Source organism: Trichoderma breve, chromosome 1, assembly GCF_028502605.1.
Source record: "Trichoderma breve strain T069 chromosome 1, whole genome shotgun sequence".
NCBI lineage: Eukaryota > Fungi > Ascomycota > Sordariomycetes > Hypocreales > Hypocreaceae > Trichoderma > Trichoderma breve.
Window position 1 is genome coordinate 1,657,938 of NC_079232.1, and position 23,919 is coordinate 1,681,856.

Here is a 23,919-nt window from a genome sequence, read left to right on the forward strand (position 1 = left end):
ACCATCGCCACAAAGGGCAGTCCATCTTGTCAGAAACGTAAGCACACGGGATCAACAAGGCTGCAGCCTATTTCCTGTGAAACGACACACGTTTCTTTCTCTCGTTTTTGTTGGCCACATTTGGTCTGGAGTTTTAAGGCGCTGGGCTTGAGCATTTTCACATCATTATGACTCATGGCGAGGCTATGGGATTTTCATTATGTATTTTATCATTATTACGGCATCTTCAGGCATTGAATCCTGTGGTGTGAGGCATCTTTCATGGAATTAGCAAGGTCGACAATTGCATATTGTCATTTGGGTGGACCCCTGAGCAATGAAGCTGGGATTTTGGATTCAGCGAGTTTTGGATATACAGCAATGATAAGAATCAGAATGAACCATTAGTGTTTTCTCATCAAAATTGACTTCCATCTCTTGAGTGCCAACGTTTGTTAGCCAACCTTGAGATCCACAATCCTAAAGGATTCGGCAGATAACAAGATGCAATTCCGTAGCATGGGAAAGACATCAGGCACGGTTATTTCGCGTGCAGTCTCGGAGCATTTAGCCAGAATTCAGAGTCGCTTCCCATTGCCAAGAATCAATGAGTTTGCCATGCATGAGTTGTCGACATGTTGTGCTACATAAAGGTTGCAACGGATATCAATGCGTGGTTGTGCCCTGCAGGAATCATGCTGGTCAGGGTGTGATCCGAAACCCACCATTGCAACCAATGAGTGTTGTTGGTTACAACACTTCGTTGCGGGTATGTGCGATTGTCTGTTTCTGGATGCTGAGCATCTCTTGATTCCCTCTTTTTTTGCACACCCCTTGATGTTGTTATAGCTCATCGTTCGATATGCAAATCAGCCATTGGCTGTCTTTGTCGGCGCAATATCCAAAGAATGAGGTGTCAAGTGGCGAATATTGAGGTTACATCAGGATCCGAAGATGCTTCACTATCCGAAGGGTTGTCTGGGGTCTTGTCTACCGGTACAAGCGCCAGTCTCTTCTTCTTTTTCATAACTCGTTTATGTCCAGCACTCTTAATGTGCCGTTGCCAAGCCTGCTCCGTCACGCAGACTGTTTGACATATCTCGCACGTTCTTTTGCATGGAATGTCCTTTGGCGGGGGCTCACCCACTCGTGTAAGCACCTCTCGGGCCAGTTCCGACAACTCAGTAGGTACCGGTCTTGATTCCCCAGAGAGGAACTTGGACGTAATCTCGGCAGCAGGCTCTATAACATTGGCTTTGAACTTTGAGACATCGGTGCTGTTCACCAAGTATAAGCTGCCGAATGCCTCGGGGCCTTGCTCCTTGAGGCGTGGGATCTGCTTCAGCCTGATCCATCGGGTTTGGTAGTTTGCATACCGGCGCGTTGCCGCTTTCATCTCCTCCAGAGCGTTGGATTTGAGTTTTTCAAGGTCAGCTTCATCCTTGCCCTCTTCTCTCGCAGCCATGTATGGTTCAAACTGCTTGTAACCAATGGACTGCCATATGCCCTTTGTCATGTTCAAGATTTGGCCCTCAGCAGCCTTTTGCTTTTTTATATCAAACAGCTCTTGAACCTCGTCCAAGAGTCCGGCACCGAGCATCTTGTCTACTCGACTGTCCAGCCGTGCAGTAAGAACGTCTCGTTCTGAATAGACCCAGAAGAGCAACTTTTCCCAAGGCTGACTTGTCCCTGGTTCTTGAGCAACGGCAGCTTTGCGCTTCTCTTGCTCTGCGTATAATTCTGATGCAGGTTTACCCGTATGCAGGTAGATTTCAAGTGATCGCTGAATCTTGCGTCTATCATTCGGGTGCCACCTCTCCGCCATGATCGGATCAACCTTCTTCAGCTCTTCCAGTAACACATCTGTAGGCTGCTCCAAGATTGGAAACGACAAGGAGGGGTCTATCTGCACGTCATCAAGGATTACATCTTTAAAAAGAAGCGGGTCAACATAGTATTGAGTCCCTCCAACGAGGATAGGTAGGTTTCCACGACCGCGGATTTCGCGTATAACCTTTGTGGCTTCAGATTTGAAGTCCTCTACGTCCCAAGGAGCGTCGTCCAGTGGAATATGGCCTAAAAGATGGTGTGGAATGCCGTGTCGCTCCTCTTGGCTGATCTTGTTCGTTATAATGGGCAGACCATTGTAAAGCTGCATAGCATCGGAATTGATGATCTCGCCTTTAAACCGCGTTGCCAGTTCTACGGCTAGCTGTATCACACTGTTAGAAAAAATGAACCAAGGCCGTCTGCAGTTAGGGCAAAGACAGTCCAACCTCGGATTTACCCGTGCCTGTAGAGCCTAGGATCACCAGCAACGGTTCGGCTGGAGCTTTGCGAGCGGCCATCATAGACATAGACATAGACAGTACATGGCGCAACAGCCCTGCTCCCCGGCCGAGCATTCGACAACGAGCCAAATCGGGCTTCGTTGCGCTGGCACTGGCAGAATCAGAATCCTGCAATCTGTCTTTTAAGGCGCAATGCAGTGGAAGCTTCCTCTTCGAGCTGGACCGCAGCTGTTTGAGAGCACCAGAAAATCAATAGAAGAATTTCGAACTGGAACAGTCATCCAATCCCCCCACTTCAAGCTCCCTGTCCCAGAAATTTTACCTACAAGTGGCTTGAATTGGTTGGCTTATTAGAGTGCTGGGGTGGGAAAAAAGACCAGACCGGACCCTTGTTGGTTCTGTCGAGGCCACGCTTCTTTAACGACGGGCGAGTCACGTGCGCCCCCATCTAGTTTCGGGACACATCAACATTTCGGGGCTTGAAGCCAGATCGCAACCTTTCCCCAGCTCCCTTCCACCACTTCTCTCATCGATTCACCTTTTCTTCTACCCCCGAGCTCATCCAAGGCTCGACTTTTTCTTCCTTCCTTCTTTTCCTTGGATGAATTAGTTTTCCTTCTCTGGTTTTCCCCCTCCAGCCGCCGCCATGAGTTCTCGTGAGTTGCAATTCCCCCACCAAGCCGCTGTCCAGTCTTGTGTCGCGCGCGCGCACGAAGACGGCTGAAAACGCGCAATTGATGCTCAATCGCACGCTGCTAACATGGCAATGCTTCTGCAGTACGTTTTCTCGATCTGGTCAAGCCGTTCGTGCCGTTCCTCCCCGAGGTTCAGCAGCCGGAAACCAAGATTCCCTTCAACCAGAAGCTGATGTGGACGGCATTGACGCTCCTCATCTTCCTGGTCATGAGCCAAATGCCTCTGTACGGCATTGTCTCTTCCGACAATTCGGATCCTCTATACTGGCTGCGAATGGTGATGGCGAGTAATCGAGGTACTCTGATGGAATTGGGTATCACTCCCATCATCTCCTCTGGCATGGTTTTCCAACTCCTCGCTGGTACCCACCTCATTGACGTCAACCTCGACCTCAAGTCGGATCGCGAACTCTACCAGACTGCCCAGAAGCTCTTTGCCTTCATCCTGTCTGCCGGTACCGCTACCGTCTACGTCTTCACCGGTCTCTACGGCACTCCCTCCGACCTCGGTGCTGGCATTGTCTTCCTGCTCATCCTCCAGCTGGTCGTTGCGGGCATGATTGTCATTCTGCTCGATGAGCTCCTGCAGAAGGGTTACGGTCTTGGCAGTGGTATCTCTCTGTTCATTGCCACCAACATCTGCGAGTCCATCATGTGGAAGGCTTTCTCGCCCACCACCATCAACACTGGCCGTGGCCCCGAGTTTGAGGGTGCCGTCATCGCTCTGTTCCACCTCCTGATGACCTGGCCCAACAAGCAGCGCGCTCTCCAGGAGGCTTTCTACAGGCAGAACCTCCCCAACATCATGAACCTTCTCGCCACCATCCTGGTCTTTGTTGCCATCATCTACCTCCAGGGCTTCCGCGTCGAGATCCCCGTCAAGTCCAACCGCCAGCGTGGTGCCCGAGGCTCATACCCCGTTCGCCTGTTCTACACCTCCAACATGCCCATCATGCTGCAGTCCGCCCTCTCCTCCAACGTTTTCCTGATCAGCCAGATGCTCTACTCTCGCTTCTCCGAGAACCTCCTGGTTCGTCTCTTCGGTGTCTGGGAGGCCAAGGATGGTACTTCTCAGCTCCACGCTATCTCCGGCCTTGTCTACTACATGTCTCCTCCTCTCAACTTCAAGGATGCTCTCCTCGACCCCATCCACACCGCCGTCTACATCATCTACATGCTCGGTGCCTGTGCTCTCTTCTCCAAGACCTGGATTGAGGTTTCCGGCTCCAGCCCCCGTGATGTTGCCAAGCAGCTCAAGGACCAGGGCCTCGTCATGGCTGGACACCGTGATCAGAGCATGTACAAGGAGCTCAAGCGCATCATTCCTACCGCCGCTGCCTTTGGTGGTGCCTGCATTGGTGCTCTGTCCGTCCTGAGCGACCTTATGGGGGCTCTTGGCTCTGGTACCGGTACCCTGCTCGCTGTCACGTAAGTTTTTTTCCCTTCCAATTCTAGATGAAACTGGGCTGATGCTAACTTTTACCAGTATCATCTACGGCTACTTCGAAATTGCTGCCAAGGAGGGCGATCTTGCCGGAATGAAGGGCATGATTATGGGCTAATTGGAATCATATGGGAAGTGGGGGAGCTTTGATTCTCTAATAAAATCGCTTTGATTTCTACAGTCTTGGTAAATCCTTGACATGCATGGAAATTGTAGTAATGTACCAACAGGGGAATATCAATAGGGGATAAGGAGTATGAAACAAAATATAAAATGGAAATGTACGATTTGTTTTTTTTGCAGGCAACTGGGAGCTAGCATTGTGAGAGGTATAAGGCACGGTGTTTATAGCTACATGTCTATGGATTAAATATTCCCAGAATACCACGTTATATCTGAGGCAATACGGTACTCGTCTACTCGTATAAGCTGTACGACTAAGAGTAAACTCGCGATGAGTGACAGTTAATCACTGTTCGACGCCCGGTTTCCTAGTCGATTTTGGGGGATCGCGGGGAAGCGAAGCTCCCATCCGCTTTACGTAATGCCCGTGCGCAACACTAACACGGGAGCGGCACTTGGAAGCTGAAGCTAAGAATCGGCTAACTCTTGAACCATGTCATGCCAGGATAAAACGTGTTGTCGTTATTGTCGTCATCGGCTCTTCATCGCCCAATTCGACTTCGTTGCATTCCGAATGGCACCAGCCGCGCACTCATACTCTTCATACTCTTCAATGGACTGTTTGGCGTAGGATGTCGATACCTCGGACATCTAGAGATCAGAGACAGCCATAAGACACTCGACAACAATCGATTTGAGAGCTCGCGACAAGCGCGCCATAGAAAATGCCAGCTCGGCGGAACAGGCGCTTTTTCTCGCGAGAGCCCTTCCACAATGACGACCGGCTAACGTTGCAGCACGCCGAGGGGCCTTTTGGCTTTCTCAATCCAACGAGAGCACATTTCGACCACTCAGCACTGGCCTCGAAACCGACGCCTGACGAGATAGCGGAACCACATGAGAGCGGCGATGATGCGGAAACCAGGCACGAACAGACAAAACAAGCCGCCGATTCGAACGTCCCTGCCAAGAATGTCAAGTTCTTATGGCGGTCTCGAGACAATCGAAAGGGTCGGCATGCTTTACTCGTTCAAAAGCCGCTCCCAGGAGAGGAGGCGCCTTTCGTGACACCAAGGCGGACGTCGCATCCCCGGGAGATTTTGAAGACGGTGATCAAGACTTTCACGTACTACCCCATCTGGGACATTTCGTGGCTGGTGGCCTTCATATTCACATGGGGAAGCATAGTCTGGGTTCTAAACGTATGTGTAGAGTGCACTGGGGCAGGCGGCCATGGGAGTTTGAGCTTGGTGATCTAATGTATTGGACAGAGTTTCTTCGTCTGGCTTCCGCTCGTGGCTCCCTCCACCGAGTTCGACGGCGAAGTCTACTGGGCCGGTGGCATAACCGCCTTCATCGGCGCCATCGTCTTTTTCGAATTCGGTTCCATCCTTCTCATATTCGAGGCCATAAACGCCAACAGATCGGGCTGTTTCGGTTGGGCCGTCGAGCAATTGGTCGACAATGGGAGGAGCGGCAAGCCGAGGCTTCGGGTGGTCGCAAGCCGCCATCATTGCCACCACCATCACCAAAATCGACGCAACTTTGTGGGCAAGCCCTCAGCTACCACTTCGATCGAAGCTCAACCGGATTCCAGCAGTAATTATGATGAGAAGCATTGGCAATGGTTCCCTTCGTGGCACGACCTGCGCACACATTATATCCACGAGTTGGGATTTCTCGCCGGTTGTGCCCAGCTCTTTGGCGCGACTGTCTTTGGTGTGTCTGGGTTTACGGCGCTGCCGGGTATTAACAATCATCTCACGCCCCAATGGCGACTCAATGCCGCGTACTGGATCCCTCAGGTCGTTGGTGGCAGTGGCTTCATTGTCAGCAGCACGTTGTACATGCTAGAAACACAGCAGAAGTGGTGGAAGCCCGCACCTCACCTTTTAGGCTGGCACATTGCATTTTGGAATCTCGTGGGAGCGTTTGGGTTCACGCTCTGCGGTGCCCTGGGAATGGCATACAACAATTCTGGGGCGCAGTTTGAAGCTGGACTGGCTACATTCTGGTAAGTCGCGTCTGATGTGATGCTTCAAGATCTGGTGAAAGGGGATGACATTTACTGACTTTTGGCTGCTACTCTCAGGGGCTCATGGGCTTTCTTAATTGGCAGTTACTTGCAGCTTTACGAAAGTTTGAGCAAGCATCCTGTGGAACAGGTCTCGTCAATGGATGAGTTCAATTCCAGGAAATAGGTTCCGCTTTCGGAGGCACGGACCGGACACGTCTTGACATAACCAGGGTTTTTAATAGATTCTTGTACGATGTACGGATACTCGGAGGAAAATTTAGATTTGTGAACCGTGATACAGCATGTAGGACCATTGTCTTAGATTTGCGTAATTTAGCAGCGATTGGTCCGGGTTAATTTACTAGGTAGTCTTAAGAGATAGCAGGCACGCCATTGATACACAAACAGGCAGCGAAGGTATCACGAGCCTGCTGGGTTTATGCATTTAATCACCTTTTTCTCATTGTGCTGTGTACCATCTACACCAATACTTCGGGAGATGCAAGATTGCAGCGTACAGGTTTTAAAACATGGCTCCACAACGACCGCCGTCCACGAAAATCATGTTTCATATCTTGTGGTGGGGGCACATTCGTACAAAATATGATGGGAGAATAGTGTTCAGTACAGTCAGTATGATGAGAGGCAGTGTCTCAGCACAGTCAGTACCATGAAAAGCAGCCCTGGAATGTCTCAGTACAGTCAGTTCGGCCCAGGGTCGACGGGAGCGCATCCATTTGTCAGCGCCAGAAAGACGGTGAGGCTTCACACGGGCCAGCTGTTATACATGTGCAAGGAAGCCATTCAGATTCAACGGGCGGAATTGCGCGGTGAATGATGCGAAATCCGTTCATCTTTAGCTATTGTCGGCGTACTGTAAGAAATGATGTCAATGCCAAGGGTATTGCTGGATATGGTGGTTACCCATACGGAGTACCCTTAGCACATATGGATGGACGCCGTATAAGTGTCATGGCGCCGCAGTGTAATTTTCATCCTTCTTCCGCCAAATCTCGACTGAGACATGCAGCTTGGATTGCTACGAGTACCGCCCTCCGCTGTAAATGAACCAAGCCTCGCCGGCGATATTATTCAAGTCTCCTGACGCACACTTACCAGTGGCACTAAGTAGCATCCACGGGGGTTTTGCGGGGAACTTGGCCGGCGAGTTGTTTTGTTTGAGTCACTGACCGCAACCATGATGGATGATGACTATCCAATTTCTCGATACTCCATAGTAAGGCGGCGTCGATTATGAAATAACCAATCAGAGACGATTAGTTACCGTTGGTTATGGCGAGCCAAAAGGAAAAACAAAACCCTGCTTAGCACTAGCAAGGCGAAGCTGTAATGTTAGTTGATGGAACAACAAGTAATATACCAAAGCTATCAACCACAGATGCCTCGAATCATCTCCTCATGATTTAATACTGAGCCGTGCAGGAGAGTGAACCAATTAGATATGCTCTGTGGCGGTGGTTTCGCTACAAAGATTGCCGAAATAGTATTACATAGCTTCTTTTAGGCGAGATCAGATGGATGGACGAGGATGAATCAAACCAAAAAGTTCGGATGATGGCTCCGTGGGAGCTTGGGCCTCCCTCCCTTCCGCAACGCGTTGTGAAGGTGCACGAGTACGGCCAATACGAAACGGGTAGCAAATCAGCGCTGCGTGGAGGGTCCGGGATGGCGTGCGTGCCGGGATGCGACATGCAGGCAATGTCGGAGCTCGCTGCAGGGCCGGACATGTCGTAGTGCAGTAGCTGAGTGCCGCTATCGTGGTTTGCCTGGTTTGGCTGTGGCAGAGGTTTGGAAAAAGAAGCTGTGAAAAGCGTGGCTAGTTCATGATGCTTGATATTGGTGGTCCGGAAGCAGCGCGACTAGTAGTGTCTCTTGAGTATCCCGGGCTGGCTTGGTGCCACACATGCACGAGCTGAGTACTCATACAGTAGCAAAAGGAGGCTGCCAGGCTCCGCCATAGCGGTGAGTCAGTCATTCAAGAGAGAGGCCATGGAGCGGGACAGATGCTGTGGAGGATTCCATCTGTACACCTAAGGGGAAGGTCGGGGAGGGGCGGTAGTGGAGTTGACCAAGTGGATGGCTTTTGTTAGCCTAAGATGAGTAAAAGCAGAAGGCGAAGATGGAAAAAAAAAAAAAAGATCAAATTCGCCGTCAGTGATGAGTGTTGAGTGATTCTAGAATGGCAAATGCATGATGACAGCAGAATAAGTAGAATGACAGTGCCCTGTGCCGTCTGATGGATGCTGGACGATGGATGAATCAACAACACCTTCTGATGTATGCGGAGGGCGCAAGCATGTGCTACCGAGCAGAGGCTGGAGGATGGAGGGCAGGGAACGTTTGCAAAGCCAAGTGCATCGCGTCGACTCTGGTGACTCAGCGAATGAGTCGACGCTACCAAGTGCAAATCCGTGCTGAAAACGCAGGAGATGGCTGCAGGTCATGATCGGGCTGAGTGAGTGCTGGTGATTTGCGAGATTCATCACAGGCTGGCCATTAGATTGGATACCCGGTACTCGAGGGTACTTTTGCTGCATCTTTTAAGCTCTGGCACTACTGTCCTAGCAGCTGCAACTCTGACCAAGGCTCATGTACCTCGCATGTACAGCCCGTGGTCATCATGCATGTAAAGCAAAGTTCAGATCAATGACAGTCTCAAGGTTCGTGCCGGCTTCAACTCTCAAGCGGTTACGAAGAGTTAATTGCCAACATACGAGACGGAATGCAACCCTGCCTGAGGGCCTAGCGGCAGGATAAGCCGGTCTCTCAGTCGCCCCGAATCAGTCTCTTGTGCCTTTCACGACAATCCCAGATCTGCTCCCCATCTCTGAGTTCGTTTTTCGAGGGGCACTAGCCCAGAGCCGTAATCACCTTATATCCTCATCATGTGCTGGTGTGCAAAAGCAGCTTCAGCGCATGCACTAATGCAGCTCCCGCCGTGTGACTCTTGATTCCAACGCAGTCCTCTTTTCGACCCTGAGGTTGATCATCGTGCCACCGCGCTTCCACCATCTGTCTCATCAGGCTAGCCGCCGGTTGAATTGCAAAGGAGTTGGGGGCGGCCAGGATATCAATAGTGCCCTTGCCCGCATGCTTGTGCGAGCTTGGTGTGTTGCTCGAATGTTCATCTTGACGTCTGTACGCAGTACTGGATATTGATGCATCGATATCAGAGGTACCCCGGAAATACCTTGTCAAAGCACCGCACGCGCAAAGCTGCATGTACTCCGCATGCTAGCACGTACTTGTACCTTAAGGTGAGGGCCGCCATATGCAAAATTCCCCGTTCAACTCCAACCGCTACGCCGGAAAGAAAGAATCTTGGTCAAGTTAAGAGGAGAAAAAAGAAAAAGAAAAAAAAAAGTCCCTCCCTGCGTGTTTCTTCCCCACCGCATCGCGCGCAAAGCTACTCCCTCCGTACCCTGTCCGGCCTCTATTCCCCACTGATAACATATCCGGGTCATAGTAAAATACTTGGCTTATGTATTAGTGTGCTCTGACTTGTACAAGTACCTGAACTGTACGGAGCGGCATACCTGTGCGTGCGTCCGCGCTCATGTCTTATCCACCGGCGGTACCTGTACTGCAGCTAGCGCTACCTGGCAGCTCCACCCCGCCGTCGCCTTCCAGCCAATGCGACCGCCCAGTTCCTGTACATCCCATCATCGTCCAGTCGCCTCTTTCTTCCTCTTTTCTCTTCCTCTCCTGTCCGCCGAATGTCTTCACTTCTCATGCCTGTACATTCGCTAACACTATGAGTGTATAGAGAGGCAGCAGGAACGAGAGCTCACACGCCAGGAACCGAGGCGAGACCACCGAGGCTCGTCTGTGTTCTTTCCTTTAATCGTCCATTCCCCTTCTAGTTTCTGCTTTCTGAACCACCATATACATATTTTGCTTCCTATACTTTTCTCATTGCTTCGCGGGCAGCTCTTGCTCCGCACCCGGAACCAGCCATGGGCTTTGCTCAATGCTCAGATCCGCTATGGAACATTGATGACTTCAGCGGCTGCTTTCGCAGAGAGTAAGTTCTTGATTCGCACTGCTGCTGCGCGCTCGCAATCTGCTTTGCCACTTGATACCCACGTAAGGTACAGTTCAGCTAATGGACAAACTTACAGTTACCTTGCTGTCCTCTTCCCGTTAATAGTAATTGCTATTTCTTTCTTGCGACTCGCTTGGTCCAACATCGATCGCATCCGCAGTGCCAAGGCCAAGGGTTATAGCTCCATCTCTGCCCACGACGCCGTTCCCGACCACACAGCCATTCCTCCCGACGAAGAATCCGAAGACAGCAGCGATGACGACGATCTCGAGATTAATGGCGGCCGCTTGGCTCTAGCCAAGGTGACTTCAAGGGGCTCGATAGTCCAAGCCGACACCCCTACTGCTCAGCGTTTCTCACAATTCGTCGAAGAGCTCGCTCTCATTGGCCTGGTTGCGATCAATGCATATGCTCTCGTCACCGGTGCTTTTGGACCCGACACCCACCTGGTTGCCGCTGCTGGCCTTACCACTTGGATATATACTTTGATTCTTGCAACACTGCGAGTTGCGCTGGGTACCTCCAAATGGCGAATCCCTTACATCTGGAACCACACCGCCACCATTTACGGCTGCAAATGGCTCTTCTCCATCTTCATATTCCGCTCCGCCATTCTCTACCCTTACTCCCGGCTCTCTCAGATTCTCATCATCGTCGATTTTGGCCTCAATTCTTTGCTATTCGGCATTGCTGTCTCTACGCGAAAGGGCAACAAGACTGTCAAGTTGGAGTGGGAAGATGGCATCGAGCCCTCGCGCGAACCTCTTGCCAGTCTCTTCTCCATTGCCACCTTTTCGTGGGTCGATGCTATCGTCTGGCAAGGTTGGAAGAAGCCTATGGAGCTTGAAGATGTTTGGAATCTCCTGCCCAAGGACAAGTCAACGGCCATTATCGCCGATTACAGGCTGATGAAGAAGACCACTGCCCTTTCGTGGCATTTGCTCAAGTATTTCCGCAGCCTGCTGTTTATGCAGTGTGCAATGGCGGCCGTCGCCGGTCTTTTTACTTTTGCCCCCACCCTGCTGCTCAAAGCTATCCTCCAGTATGTGGAACGTCCCGACGAGGCACCTGTCAACGTTCTCTGGCTCCTCGTAATTGGCCTCCCAGTTCTTGATACGATCCGCTCGTACTGCGATGGAATGGCCCTTTGGATTGGCCGCAAGATCTGTATTCGCGTCCGTGCTATTATTGTGGGTGATATTTACGCAAAGGCGCTGCGCCGAAAAGCTGCCGCCGGCAAAGACAAGGTTCTGCTCAGTGAGAATGCTAAAGCCGACAAAGATAACGACGACGAGGGAAGCAAAGGTGTCGTCAGTAAAGTCAAGCGCGCTCTTGGTTTTGGTGGCAAGAAGCAGAAGAACGCTTCCAGCTCAGACGACACCGAAGCCGCCAATACCTCCGATTCCGTCAAGGCCATCGCAGAGAAGGGAGGAGATGATGAACAGGCCAACCTGGGAACCATTATCAACCTCATGTCGGTTGACAGCTTCAAGATTGCCGAAATCACCGCCTACCTGCATTTCTTGTGCGCTTCAGCCCCCACTCAGCTCATCGTATCCATTTATTTGCTTTGGCAGGTTATGGGTTACAGCGCCATTCCCGGTCTCATTGTCATGTTCATCCTCCTGCCCGTAAACTACATGCTGGCTCGTGGTTTCAACATCACTTCCAAGAACATCATGGCTGCTACCGACAAGCGCATAAATGTGACCAACGAGATTCTCCAAAACATCCGCATCATTAAGTACTTTGCCTGGGAGCGTCGATTCGGCAAGATTGTGGATGAGAAGCGTGAAGCCGAGCTCAAGGCTCTTCGCTCTCGATTCCTTCTATGGGCTTGCGCGGTTGCCATCTGGAACTCGGTTCCCATTCTGATCACCTTCTTCTCTTTCCTGGTGTACACCCTGATTGAGAAGAAGCCCCTGTATCCCTCTGTTGCCTTCACAGCCATTTCCCTTTTCATGCTTCTTCGCGTTCCCCTTGATCTCCTCGGCGACATGTTCGCTCACGTCCAGGAAGCAAAGGTCTCCATCGATCGAGTTGAGGAGTACCTTTTGGAAGAGGAGACCGAAAAGTATGAGCAACTTGGATTGGACAATGTGGACGAAGATGGCAAGAAACGCATTGGCTTCAGGGATGCTACTTTGATCTGGGGTGCCAAAAACAGCGTGGCCGAAGATGGTTCCAGGGCATTCCGACTGCTTGACCTAGACATTGACTTTCAGATCGGCAAGCTCAACATCATCGCCGGCCCAACTGGATCTGGCAAGACTTCTATGCTCATGGGTCTTCTTGGTGAGATGACACTTGTAGAAGGCAGGGTATTCTGCCCTGGCGGCCGCAGCCGAGAGGACGTCCGCCCCAACCCCGAGACTGGTCTTGCCGATACAATCGCTTATGTCGCCCAGGCTGCCTGGTTGGTCAACGCTAATATCAAGGATAACATTATTTTTGCCGCGCCGTATGATGAGCAAAGATACAAGGACGTCATTGTCGCCTGTGCTCTCGAGCGTGATCTCGAAATTCTCGACCATGGAGACCAAACGTTGGTTGGTGAGAAAGGTATCACTCTCTCAGGTGGTCAGAAGCAGCGCATATCCTTGGCTCGTGCTCTCTATTCAAACTCGGCGCATATCCTCTTGGACGACTGTCTCAGTGCTGTGGACTCGCACACGGCTCAATGGATCTTTACCAACTGCATCAATGGCCCATTGATGAAGGGCCGCACCTGCGTTCTTGTTACCCACAACATCCAGCTTTGTGTTCCGTCATCCGATTTCGTCGTCTTACTAGAGAACGGACGAGTCGTAGCCCAAGGGCCCTCACAAGAAGTCATCGCCTCCGGCAAGCTCGGCGAGGAGATTCAGCGCTCTCGACCTGCCTCTCATACTGCATCTCGTATCCCATCTCGTGTACCATCAAGCGTCGGCGACGAGGAGACTATGGTGAACAGTAACGGTGACGCCGCAGGCTCCACAGACGACTCCAAGAAGGACAAAAAGGAACCGCCCAAGGGTCCTCCTGAAGAGACAAAGGCGACTGGATCCGTCAAATGGTCTGTTTTGCGCATTTATCTCTCTTCTATGGGACCTTGGTGGTTCTGGCTTGTCGCTTTTATGGTCTTTGGCATGCAACAGCTCTCGACCGTTGCAACGAACATCTGGGTTAGGGAGTGGGCTAACCAGTACATCGAGGAGGAGAATATCAACGTTTCGCTAAGCTCCATGCCACATGCCTACGGTGCTGGAACTCTATCTAAGGGCTCTTGGGCTTCTATTGCCAGCTTAGGTGGCATGCGTTCCTCGACAGAGCCAGGTTTGCGCGTACTGGATGATCAGATCACTCTTGGCCCGACTGCGATACCACAAGTCAATGTCCCATATTACCTCACTGGACTTGCCCTCATTGGCGTGTTCGGTGCCCTGGCCGCTCTGATCCGAGACGTATGGATCTTTGTTGGTTCCTTGACTGCATCCAGGCGAATTCACGATCGTCTCATTCAATCTGTGACCCGAGCCAAATTCAAGTTCTTCGACGTGACCCCTCTGGGCCAGCTGATGAACCGCTTTAGTAAGGATCTCGAGGCTGTGGATCAAGAGATTGCACCCACAGCGATTGGTGTAATGGTCTGCGCCCTCTCTCTCGTCGTGACCATTGTGTTGATTTCATTCATCACTCCGGGTTTCCTCATTGCCGCCTTCTTCATTGCTATCCTATTCTATGTTGTCGCCGCCTTCTACCTACGCGCATCTCGCGATCTTAAGCGTCTGGAGTCTGTCCAGCGTAGCCCGCTCTTCCAGCAATTTGGCGAGACTCTTAGCGGTATGACAACTATCAGAGCTTACGGCGATGAACGACGTTTCATCCGCGACAACTTGGCCAAAATCAACACTCAGAGCCGACCGTTCATCTATCTGTGGGCTTGCAACAGATGGCTCGCATTCCGAGCCGATTTGCTCGGCAACTTCGTTTCCTTCTTCGCAGGCGTCTTCATTATTGTCAACCTGGGCAAGATTGATGCCGGTGCAGCTGGTATCTCATTGAGCTATGCGATGAACTTTACCGAAAACGTTTTGTGGCTTGTCCGTCAGTATGGCATGAACGAGCAAAACATGAACTCTATGGAACGTGTCAAGGAATACCTAGATGTTGAACAGGAAGCGGAACCGATTATCGAAGATAACCGGCCGCCAAAGAACTGGCCTGCGGAGGGTGGTGTCGAGTTTGTCAACTACTCTACTCGATATCGCGCCGACTTGGATCCGGTTCTCAGAGGCATCTCGCTCAAGATTAGCCCTAAGGAAAAGGTTGGCATCGTGGGCCGAACTGGCGCAGGCAAGAGTTCGTTGACGCTGGCCATTTTCCGTGCCCTTGAAGCTGACTCGGGATCCATTACGATCGATGGCATCGATATCAGCAAGATTGGACTCCAGGATCTCCGAGAGAACATTACCATTGTGCCTCAAGATCCCACACTATTCATGGGTACCATTCGAACTAATCTTGATCCCTTTGATCAGTATACGGACGAAGAGGTGTTTGAGGCTTTGAGACGTGTCCAGCTAATTGGCCATGACGAGACGACCACCCCTGCAACCCCTACTGTTCAGGGCTCCGCTGAAGGAGAGAGCGCAGGGGGCTCATCTGGTACCCGGACACCGTCAATTGCTACTAACAAGAATATCTTCCTTGACTTGCATTCCCCTGTTTCCGAGTCCGGCTCCAACCTCTCTCAAGGTCAACGACAGCTTCTGTGTCTGGCACGAGCAATGCTGAAGAAGCCGACTGTCATGGTCATGGATGAGGCTACAGCATCTATCGATTACAACACGGACTCGAAGATTCAAGAAACTATCCGGGAACTTACTGGAACTGTGATTACAATTGCACATCGTCTCCAGACTATCGTGGATTACGATAAAGTATTGGTGCTAGACAAGGGTGAAGTGGTTGAATTTGATCACCCGTGGGAGCTGATCAACAAAAAAGACGGAACATTTAGGAGTATGTGTGAGACCAGTGGCGATATGGATATATTAGTAAAAGCCGCAAAGAAGAAGTGGGAAGAGGGTCACAACTGAATATAAAAGAAGGAAAACTAAAACTAAAAGGATCTCAATTAGGTCAATAGTACTTATATAAATTAATGTCATCAAGTGTTATATTGCTCATATCTCTGTCAACCTCATCACGGGGATCAGATCCTTCTCTGACTAGCTAGTATTTTATATAGTTGATGAAGTCGACATAGTAGAAGGATGCAGAGTCATTCAAAAACTCCATGTAAAACAATAGCCCCCTATCTGCTCTGAGAGCTCTGCTGGATACTTGCACCCTTCCTTTGTAGCTTGTATCCAAGCCCGTATTTCCCCTCGAACGAAGGGTCGTTTTCATCTTTGACAGGTGAGAGGGAGTACGAGGCAGCAGGGTCAGCAGAGAGCTGCTGTAAGGAGGCATCCGTCATTGATCCGAGCCACTGCGTCGAGTGGTGACCAGCCCTTATGCTCTTGACGTTGAGTAGATCGCCTACGGTTGATACAATGACTTGATGTCTGTTATATTCGGCGTAAACATCACAAAGACATACGCTCTTTGCTGGGATGCCTGATCAGCGAACAAATAAACAACCTGGAGGCATTGCTTTGCTGTATCGATTTCCTTGAGCAGCCGAAGTCGATCATCTTCTGGCCGCCGCGGTTGTACCACCTTGGTGCTTAGCGACTGTCCTGAGAGAGCGACGAGCCACGCCTAAAGGTCAGCAATCATCAAAACCATTTTCTCTCTAGCATCACTGAGAGCCGCGGTGGTATTAACGTGTGATCTAGATAGCTGCATGTAACTAAGATATCTCGACGGATGGAGTATATGTAATGCCACCATACCACCTCCCTGTAGCGATCTACTCACTCGGCGCCAAAATCATGGATCTTAAGAGGTGATTGAGTCCCATACTGATACGTCGTGGCAGGCTGTGTTGGAGTAATAGCATGGAATGATTGTGCAGGCCAAGAGCAGGAGCTTCGTTTTGGGAAGAGTATGGCAAGGTGGTGGTGATTGTGGGGTAAGTTGAGACGGTTTAGCGAGAGCAGCCTAGTCAGAGCCCAAAACAAACAGTCAATAGTTATCCATCGAATTCATGTTGAAGGTTTCTTGTGTAGTCGTATGATGAATCCAGCCCAGTCGTTATCTTAAACCCGGTGCTCTGTAATCCAGTAGTCTGTACGGAATAATTAGTATGTATGTAGCATATGTTTTGGTGCCGCCGAGTGTCATTACTAGCAGTGTTACTAGCAGCAACAGTAGCAGTAGCATTAGTACTCCGTACGGAGTAACCGCAGCAGAAATGTTCGGAGATGGGCGCCTGGTATCTATAGCAGCTCTTAAGGCTCTTGTAGTGCTTGTTCCAAGGACCATCCACATCTTATTTGGTAGCGCCATGCTCGCTCCAAGTTTCGTCTCATCTCTCCAGACTCGTCTCGTCTTCGTCTCGAACAAGGTTGAAATACCGCGGGCGAACCCACGATGGCAAAACCCGGCCATTTCCGTTTCCGGAATCATGCCACGAACAAGTGGAGGCGGTGCTGAAGAATCACGGCGGCGTTACGGAGCAAGACGTAAGCTCGTGAAAGCTCTAGTGCCATTCAGCCGCAATTGCCATTGTTGCGTCTAGCGGGTTGTTTAGCACGGCATAGCTTTTGGACTGGACGCACTCCTGCATCTCACAGGGCACCGACGCTTGGTCCGCCGTTGGGCCTGGTGACTTGTGACTTTGGTGTCTGCCCAGCTTGCAGCCTAGAGGATAGATAAAGCCGGTGTTTGTGCCACGTTCCCCGTTTCGCCTTTCTCGTCTCGTCTCGTGCTCTGTTAATTTGTTTTTGTCTTGCCGATATTCGAAATACGCGGAGCTTGAAGGCTTTTTTTTTTTTGGCGGACGGTTTGAAATCCGGGGAAAATCAGGCAATTGATTACAGAGTTTGGAGAGAGTTGGAGAGAGTCAAAGAGCCAGAGCGCACAAACAACGACAAGTGTGAAAAGAAGCAGCCGGGACCGCTACCCAAAGGCTTACGTACCTGCCTGCCTCTCTCACCGGTTTTAAGCTTCTTTTTTCCTTATCGATTCCCACCCTCTTCGCTTCTTTGACGCCCGTCTTTTTCTTCTCATTTTCTTTTTATCCTCTCATCTCCCTCATTTCCATCTCTTTTACTCCTACACTCAGACACACCCGCAAATCATGGGCAAGCCAGACTTCCTCCCGCCTCCGTCTCCGGCTGCCGGGCCTACAACGCCCTTGGCCGAGTCCGCCGGCTCCATCTCGCTCAACCCAACGGCCACCACCTTTTCCGCTGCGAATCTCGGCAACCATCGCCAGACGTACTTTGACGATGACCCTACCGAGCTCGCCACCGACGATCTACCTCCCCTGTATGACGAGCATGAGAACGATGCCGTCCCTTTCATCGACCCTCTGGCCCCTGCTGGCCCTGCAGCCAGCATTCTGAACCTCGAGCCCTTCAAGCGTGACCCTCGCTCAGACACCGTCTATTACCTGGATTCCCGCCTCGACTCGGATCCCAAGTATCTCAACGGTGCTCTTGTCCATCTGTCCCAGCTGCCTCCTCGACCGTTTGCCCAGATCCGCGGCACACACACAGAAACTCGCCGCAAGTCTGATGACAAGACGGAGCAGGTCACCGTGGTTGATTTTGACATTGAGATTGAGCTCACACACTTGCTCTACCACAATATCCAGGACCCTACAAACGGGGCCTGGCGAAAGCTCCACGCCGTCGGCAACCTAGAAAAGGTTCGCCGTGGCACAGTCTTCCCAACTCGTGCAGCTGGCTTCGGCGGCAGCGGTGGCATCATCGAAAGCGGCGAACCTACCGTCGAGGAATGGTGCCACCGCTTCTGTGCCAGCCGTGCCGGCCTCAAGAACATGGCCTTTGAGCGTCGTGTCATCGGATGGGACTGGGATTATCTGAAGAAGCAGCTGGAGCGCCTGGTTCATGATACCAATTATCGTGGTCACACCAGCATTACTTTCCCAGTGCGGAACTCGCGTGTGGAGATTTACAATGCTTGCCGTGTGAACCAGATGCGTCTCACCAAATGGATCGAGGTCATGTTTATGCTCACCCTCATGTTCCTCTTCGCCTGGCCGTATCTATTCTTCCGCACCAAACGTTGGGAGACAGTATACGCTGAATGGTCCCTGAGCCGTGATGAGCCGGATGGCACTGGTTGCGTGGAACGTCGCTTTGCTTCCATGAGCGAGGCTCAGTGGTACCAGATGTGGGCGAGAGCTATCCAGAAGGCCGTCTTGGAACGCAGACAGGGCCACCTCGACCAGGGAGACGTGGAGAGAGCCGACCAGCCGGCCGACCAAGCTGGTGGCTTTGCCGGTATGGTGCAGGCTGGTGTAGAAGCCATGGGCGTGGTCAACAGGTCGTTTGGATGGGGTGGTGACAGCGGCAGTGCGCCTCGGCGCTTCAAGTTTGGAAGACGGTAAATGGCTTGCATGCTGAGCACCGTGGCGAAGAACAAGACGGAGGTTGATGACACGAATCTAGATGGGCTGGAGATGCGCATTTCTATTGGATAAATGCGCTCCTTTCTTCCCTCAGCACTTTAAAAAGACTTTGTTTGGTGGAGGAGTTTTTGGAGTTACAGGGTAGCATTGATGATATTTTATAGGTACAGCGGATGTTGAGCTATTCCTATGTACAATCTTTAGTTTTGTCTATTCCTTACAGGTCATTGCATATACTGAGCACGATATGGATACTATCTTTCATTTGTTTTCTTTATCTAGTTGCAATTTCAACTCAATATCTCTCATGATGCACTTGAACGGCTTCTCTGTTACTGTATTCGTTCTAACTTGGAGTTTACATAGCATTTAGACCCCACAGCGCTTTGCCCCTCCAACCAATAACTCGCCCCCGCTGTAATTCTGCTTAAACGTGGCTGACAAGCCATCACTAAGCGTCTCATGAATAAGGCAGCACCAACTTTCTACACGTCAACTTTATATATTTCTTCTCCTTTACTCTACACTTATCTCATGTAACACAGCTCAGCACCTATTTACTCTTGATTGAAATCCTCGCGACAATTATTTATTCTATCCCCCTATAACTGAGAGACACTACGTGTGAGAGCACGTCATTCTCTTGCAGATTTTGCTTCGGTTTGCTTTGCGAGGGCGTTGAAAGGGTGGCCAAACATCTCATCAACATGGATATTTCCAATCCGAGAAGGATTCTGGCCGTTAGCCTGGAGGGTTCAGAGCAGCATCTGAGTCGTGTCATCAAAGGTAATGCTCTCTTTCATCCCTGTCATCAGCATGGCTGCATGAGATGCGTCTTTTGTGGCGTATTTGCTATATCAACTTGTATATATGAAATGCAAGTGAGGGTTGGGATGAGTTTCAATCTCATCAATCTCATATCCAACATACTACGCTGCTTCTTACACTAACTGTACCTTGCTAGATCTTACCGGATCATCACCAGAAGCGGCATCAACATCACTGGCGGGCACCACCCATGACCTCGAGCTCAAAACATCCTACTACACAGCCTCCGTCCCGATATGGATAGATCTCATCGCTTCTCCGTCAGAATGGGCTTCATCTTTCCTATCCGAAGAAGCCCGCGAGGTCCTCGCAGTCCTAGGCGGCCTCGTTCTAGTCTTTGCTATACCTAATGCCAAGCCTGCAACTTTAACTGGGGACAACGACACTCCCAATCTTATTCGACACGTTGGCAGTGTCGTTCAGAAAGGCCTTGGCGGCTGGGAATGGGATGGAGTCAGGCTAGCTGTTGGTATTGGTGAGGGTGACGACGCCGATGAATGGGACGAGCTTTGCGCGGAAGCTGGCTTGGAGTTTGTACAGCTGAAAAGCGGGCAAAAGGATAAAAATGAGTTTGGAGGTATGGTGGCTCAAGAACATTTCCACATCATCCTTACTGTTACTGGCCTGCACGATACAGTATCACTACTGGTGTGACATCTTGCTGACTGAAGACGCATTTACAGAAAAGACGGGAATCTCTCGGGTCAAGGAAGCCCTTGAATCAAATGACTGGGAGCAGTTAACCGACGACCCGCTCTCTGATTTGGACGAGGCGCGCTCTGATAAATCTGAAGACGCAGAGGACTTTGATCCAGAGAGCTTAGACTTTGGCGTCGACCGTTCTGATTTTGAAGGGCTGCGTATGGCAATTTGGGAAACAAGCCGTCTCGAAACTGGTGATGCCGACAATGCTCTCTCAAAACAACCCGAGGCAGATGTGTCCAAGGCGGCAGATGTCAAAGCAGGCCCCGCTGCTGATACCAACGATGGCGTGGCGTTGGATCGCGACCTTGACGACGAGGATGTGGCCAAGGTAGAGAAGATGATGAGGAAGCTTCAGGCGGCTAGAGAAATGGGAGAGGGCATGAGCGAGGCGCAGAGAAAGCGACTGGCAGCCAGAGCTGTGGAGGAGGTAATGCGAGAGCTTTGAAGTCGTTATTCTCTTTTTGTCCTTCGCACGCAAGCCATAACCAAAGTCTCTTGATCCACAATCTCATCCTAGCTTTCTCCTTGAACTGACAGTGGCACATCGTGGCATTCCTACATGGATATGCACGTACATCGGGTTTTCGCTAGGCGACTGCCTCCTGACATGTGCCAGGGTTTTCTATGTCTCGCGCTGCCCTGATATCGGATCTCGCTCTGTGGTGAATGTATTAAAACAACTTCACAAAATAGTGATAGTATGCAATGCAGCTAGCAGTAGTCATCAGCATGGTATCCGTGGCCAGCTGCAAGGGACAGCCGTCATGCATCATGCCAAAGCATGACAACGTGAGACATGCCGACGCCGTGCATATATAGGGCACGGTAGGAAGTTTCTTATACTCGTATGTAGTTAGCTCAACTGCCCTCCCCGTCCTGCATCCACTGCGGTCTGCTCCGTGCCCATAGACATGCCTTGGCCGGTGTCCCAAATCAATGGTCGATTCAAGGGAGGCCCGGGACTCGAATCGGAACTCGGGAAGCTAATTGTAAAGACAACGTTCTAGTTTGGTGCGATTATGATGCCTTTCAGCTCACGAGTCTAGGTTCAATGATCCGACCAGATTTCGAAGACGAGGACTAGGCATGAATGCTTGAGGTCAAGTTATGCGTATTAAACGCCCGTAACGCCATGCTATATTTCCCTGCAGATACGTGGAGGGAGACGCTGCAGCTTGCAAGCATGCTTTGCAAACAGACCCGCTTCCCCAGCCTAGTTGTCATGGCCTTCTTGAACTGAGACATGTAACATGCTTATGGGCGATGCTGCATACAAAGATATCTCCGGACAGGGGTGACGAAAAGGGAGAGGAGAAATAGAAAGAGGAAACTAGGCGAGAATCAGGGCAGCATGAAACATCACACGACTGAGCGGTCGTATGAGTTCTGTGAAAGCATGCTGTTCTGCAATATGCGGCTCTCGATATCTGTTGAGATCAGGCCCGACCCGACGCTCCATATGGAGCTTGGAACTATTTTCGTACACTTGAGTCAGTGTAAACTGCTGTACCACTATCACTGTAAAGTTCTTTCTTTGGCGGGGAGAGTCCAGTTGAACTCCACCACCAAGTGCTGATGTTCTAATCCGAATGCTCTCAAGCTCAATTAAGTAACTCCTATTGGCGGGATCTAGTTTGCTAAAGGCTCGAGTCAAGCCGGGAAAATGATATTAATAGACGTCAAGTCTGGTAGTCAGTAATCCGATGTAAAGGGCCTTTTGACGTCTTTTTTGCTGCACAATGGCTAGGCAGTGCTGCTCCTAGGCCTGGTAGTCAGTCTTCAACTTCAGCCGCGGGCGCGTCGGGTGAATATCTTTGCATCTTTGCCCTCGCCTACGCCATGGAGACCCAGAAGTGGCAAGAAAAGTCAAGCATCCTGCGACACGACTAGTCTCATCACCACTGCATCTAGCAGGCATACTCGCAGAGTGTCTTGGCCACCGGCTAAACGAGTTGTGAGGTTTGCGCAGGGGAATCGGAGCATCTCCGCCGGTTTCTGACACAAAGACATAGCTGACTAGAAGCTGTTCGAAAAACCAGCAAGCAGCCATCCGTATGTACTTATCTCATACTGGTTGGACCCCACAGTGGTTGTGAGGTTGGTCAGAGCTAAGAAAGCTGAGATGGCCCTGTCCACTTGGGTCCTCGATTTTGTCGGGTGAGACTAGACAACAAACTGATAGCATTGAAATTCTGTAAAAGAACGAGGAAGCCGGGATCAGGGTGGCGTCTGTTTACTGGTCTCATCCTAGGATACAGCTAGAGACATGTGGCAAATCGAGCCGTCGGCAAGGTCTCACTCTTGGAGCCCAAAAGGCTACAAGACGATTGTTGCACAGGAAGGGATGCCGCTGGGGTTGTGTGGAGAAGATGAAAAGCCGTGCTTGTGAATGATCGATCGGAGGTAAAAGGTCCTCAAAATGGGATAGGATCGAAACCGGGAGGACAAGTATGGAGCTCCTTCTGTTAAGAAGCACCTGCGCTTCCGCTTGCATGTGCATGTGCATGAGCATGTCCAGTCTGCTCGATGCTACGATCTCTCCCTATCGTCCTTTGGGTTTAGCACAAGTCCAAGCGGGTAGCCTGTGGCGGTTGGGCGGAGCGCCTCCCGACTACTGGTTGGCCGTGACGCCAAGCAGCAGGGTCCCAGAATCCTGGTCTGTCCTAGTCAGGGGTAAGGAGGCTGTGGAGCTTCTTTGAGCTTCTCCGAGACGGTTGGGGCATGTTACACTGTGTTTGCGCATCGCGTGTCCCGTACTGTGCGCCCAAGACAAGTCTATCGTATTCGAAGGCGATGCTACCGTTTTTTTTGTTTCTCCCGAAGCGTGCGAATGTATGCATGCTTTACTTCATGGGGAGCATATCCATAGAAGTTGCCACCACGTGTATCGTATCGATCGCGTATCATCAACGGCCTACCCTGACAACCTGACAACTTGAATATCTCTGCAATTGGGATTCTTAGCGACAGGGTGACCCTTCTCTGCGGCGATGCCGTCAGTTTTATCATCTCTCACACTGGCTCGGGTAAATGGTGCCACTGATGACAACCACTGACAAGTAGCACTGCTCCGTGCATGCAGATTGCTCCCAAGAAGAACTCGTACTAGAACTCGTACTTGTAGGGTCTTGACCTTGCAGGATGCCACTCCGACGATCTTCTTGCACTCAGACCAGCAGACTGGCGGCAGTAAGAACATGATGAACTTGATACTCCGCCTTGATACTACTCGTACTCCAGG

The 23,919-nt window shown here is 50.9% G+C and overlaps 6 protein-coding genes across 6 annotated transcripts; 5 read left to right on the plus strand and 1 right to left on the minus strand.

Moving 5' to 3' along the window:
- Positions 1 to 895: 895 nt before the first annotated feature.
- Positions 896 to 2,327, minus strand: T069G_00534 (IPP transferase domain-containing protein; the record flags this gene model as incomplete). Its single annotated transcript, XM_056167744.1, has 2 exons — positions 896 to 2,191; positions 2,256 to 2,327. The coding sequence occupies 2 exons, from the start codon at positions 2,325 to 2,327 to the stop codon at positions 896 to 898; spliced, it is 1,368 nt and encodes a 455-aa protein (XP_056033060.1).
- A 589-nt stretch (positions 2,328 to 2,916) lies between these two features.
- T069G_00535 (secY translocase domain-containing protein) lies at positions 2,917 to 4,527 on the plus strand (the record flags this gene model as incomplete). The annotated part of the gene is made up of 3 exons (XM_056167745.1): positions 2,917 to 2,926; positions 3,049 to 4,393; positions 4,452 to 4,527. 3 exons carry the CDS (start codon positions 2,917 to 2,919, stop codon positions 4,525 to 4,527), a joined length of 1,431 nt encoding a protein of 476 aa, XP_056033061.1.
- A 730-nt stretch (positions 4,528 to 5,257) lies between these two features.
- On the plus strand, positions 5,258 to 6,733 carry T069G_00536 (uncharacterized protein; the record flags this gene model as incomplete). The annotated part of the gene is made up of 3 exons (XM_056167746.1): positions 5,258 to 5,734; positions 5,804 to 6,546; positions 6,625 to 6,733. The coding sequence occupies 3 exons, from the start codon at positions 5,258 to 5,260 to the stop codon at positions 6,731 to 6,733; spliced, it is 1,329 nt and encodes a 442-aa protein (XP_056033062.1).
- A 3,793-nt stretch (positions 6,734 to 10,526) lies between these two features.
- T069G_00537 (ABC transporter transmembrane region domain-containing protein) lies at positions 10,527 to 15,696 on the plus strand (the record flags this gene model as incomplete). Its single annotated transcript, XM_056167747.1, has 2 exons — positions 10,527 to 10,594; positions 10,692 to 15,696. The coding sequence occupies 2 exons, from the start codon at positions 10,527 to 10,529 to the stop codon at positions 15,694 to 15,696; spliced, it is 5,073 nt and encodes a 1,690-aa protein (XP_056033063.1).
- Positions 15,697 to 17,846: 2,150 nt separating this feature from the next.
- T069G_00538 (uncharacterized protein) lies at positions 17,847 to 19,124 on the plus strand (the record flags this gene model as incomplete). Its single annotated transcript, XM_056167748.1, has 1 exon — positions 17,847 to 19,124. The coding sequence occupies one exon, from the start codon at positions 17,847 to 17,849 to the stop codon at positions 19,122 to 19,124; it is 1,278 nt and encodes a 425-aa protein (XP_056033064.1).
- A 728-nt stretch (positions 19,125 to 19,852) lies between these two features.
- T069G_00539 (alpha and gamma adaptin binding protein p34 domain-containing protein) lies at positions 19,853 to 21,123 on the plus strand (the record flags this gene model as incomplete). Its single annotated transcript, XM_056167749.1, has 3 exons — positions 19,853 to 19,931; positions 20,110 to 20,550; positions 20,657 to 21,123. The coding sequence occupies 3 exons, from the start codon at positions 19,853 to 19,855 to the stop codon at positions 21,121 to 21,123; spliced, it is 987 nt and encodes a 328-aa protein (XP_056033065.1).
- Positions 21,124 to 23,919: the final 2,796 nt, after the last annotated feature.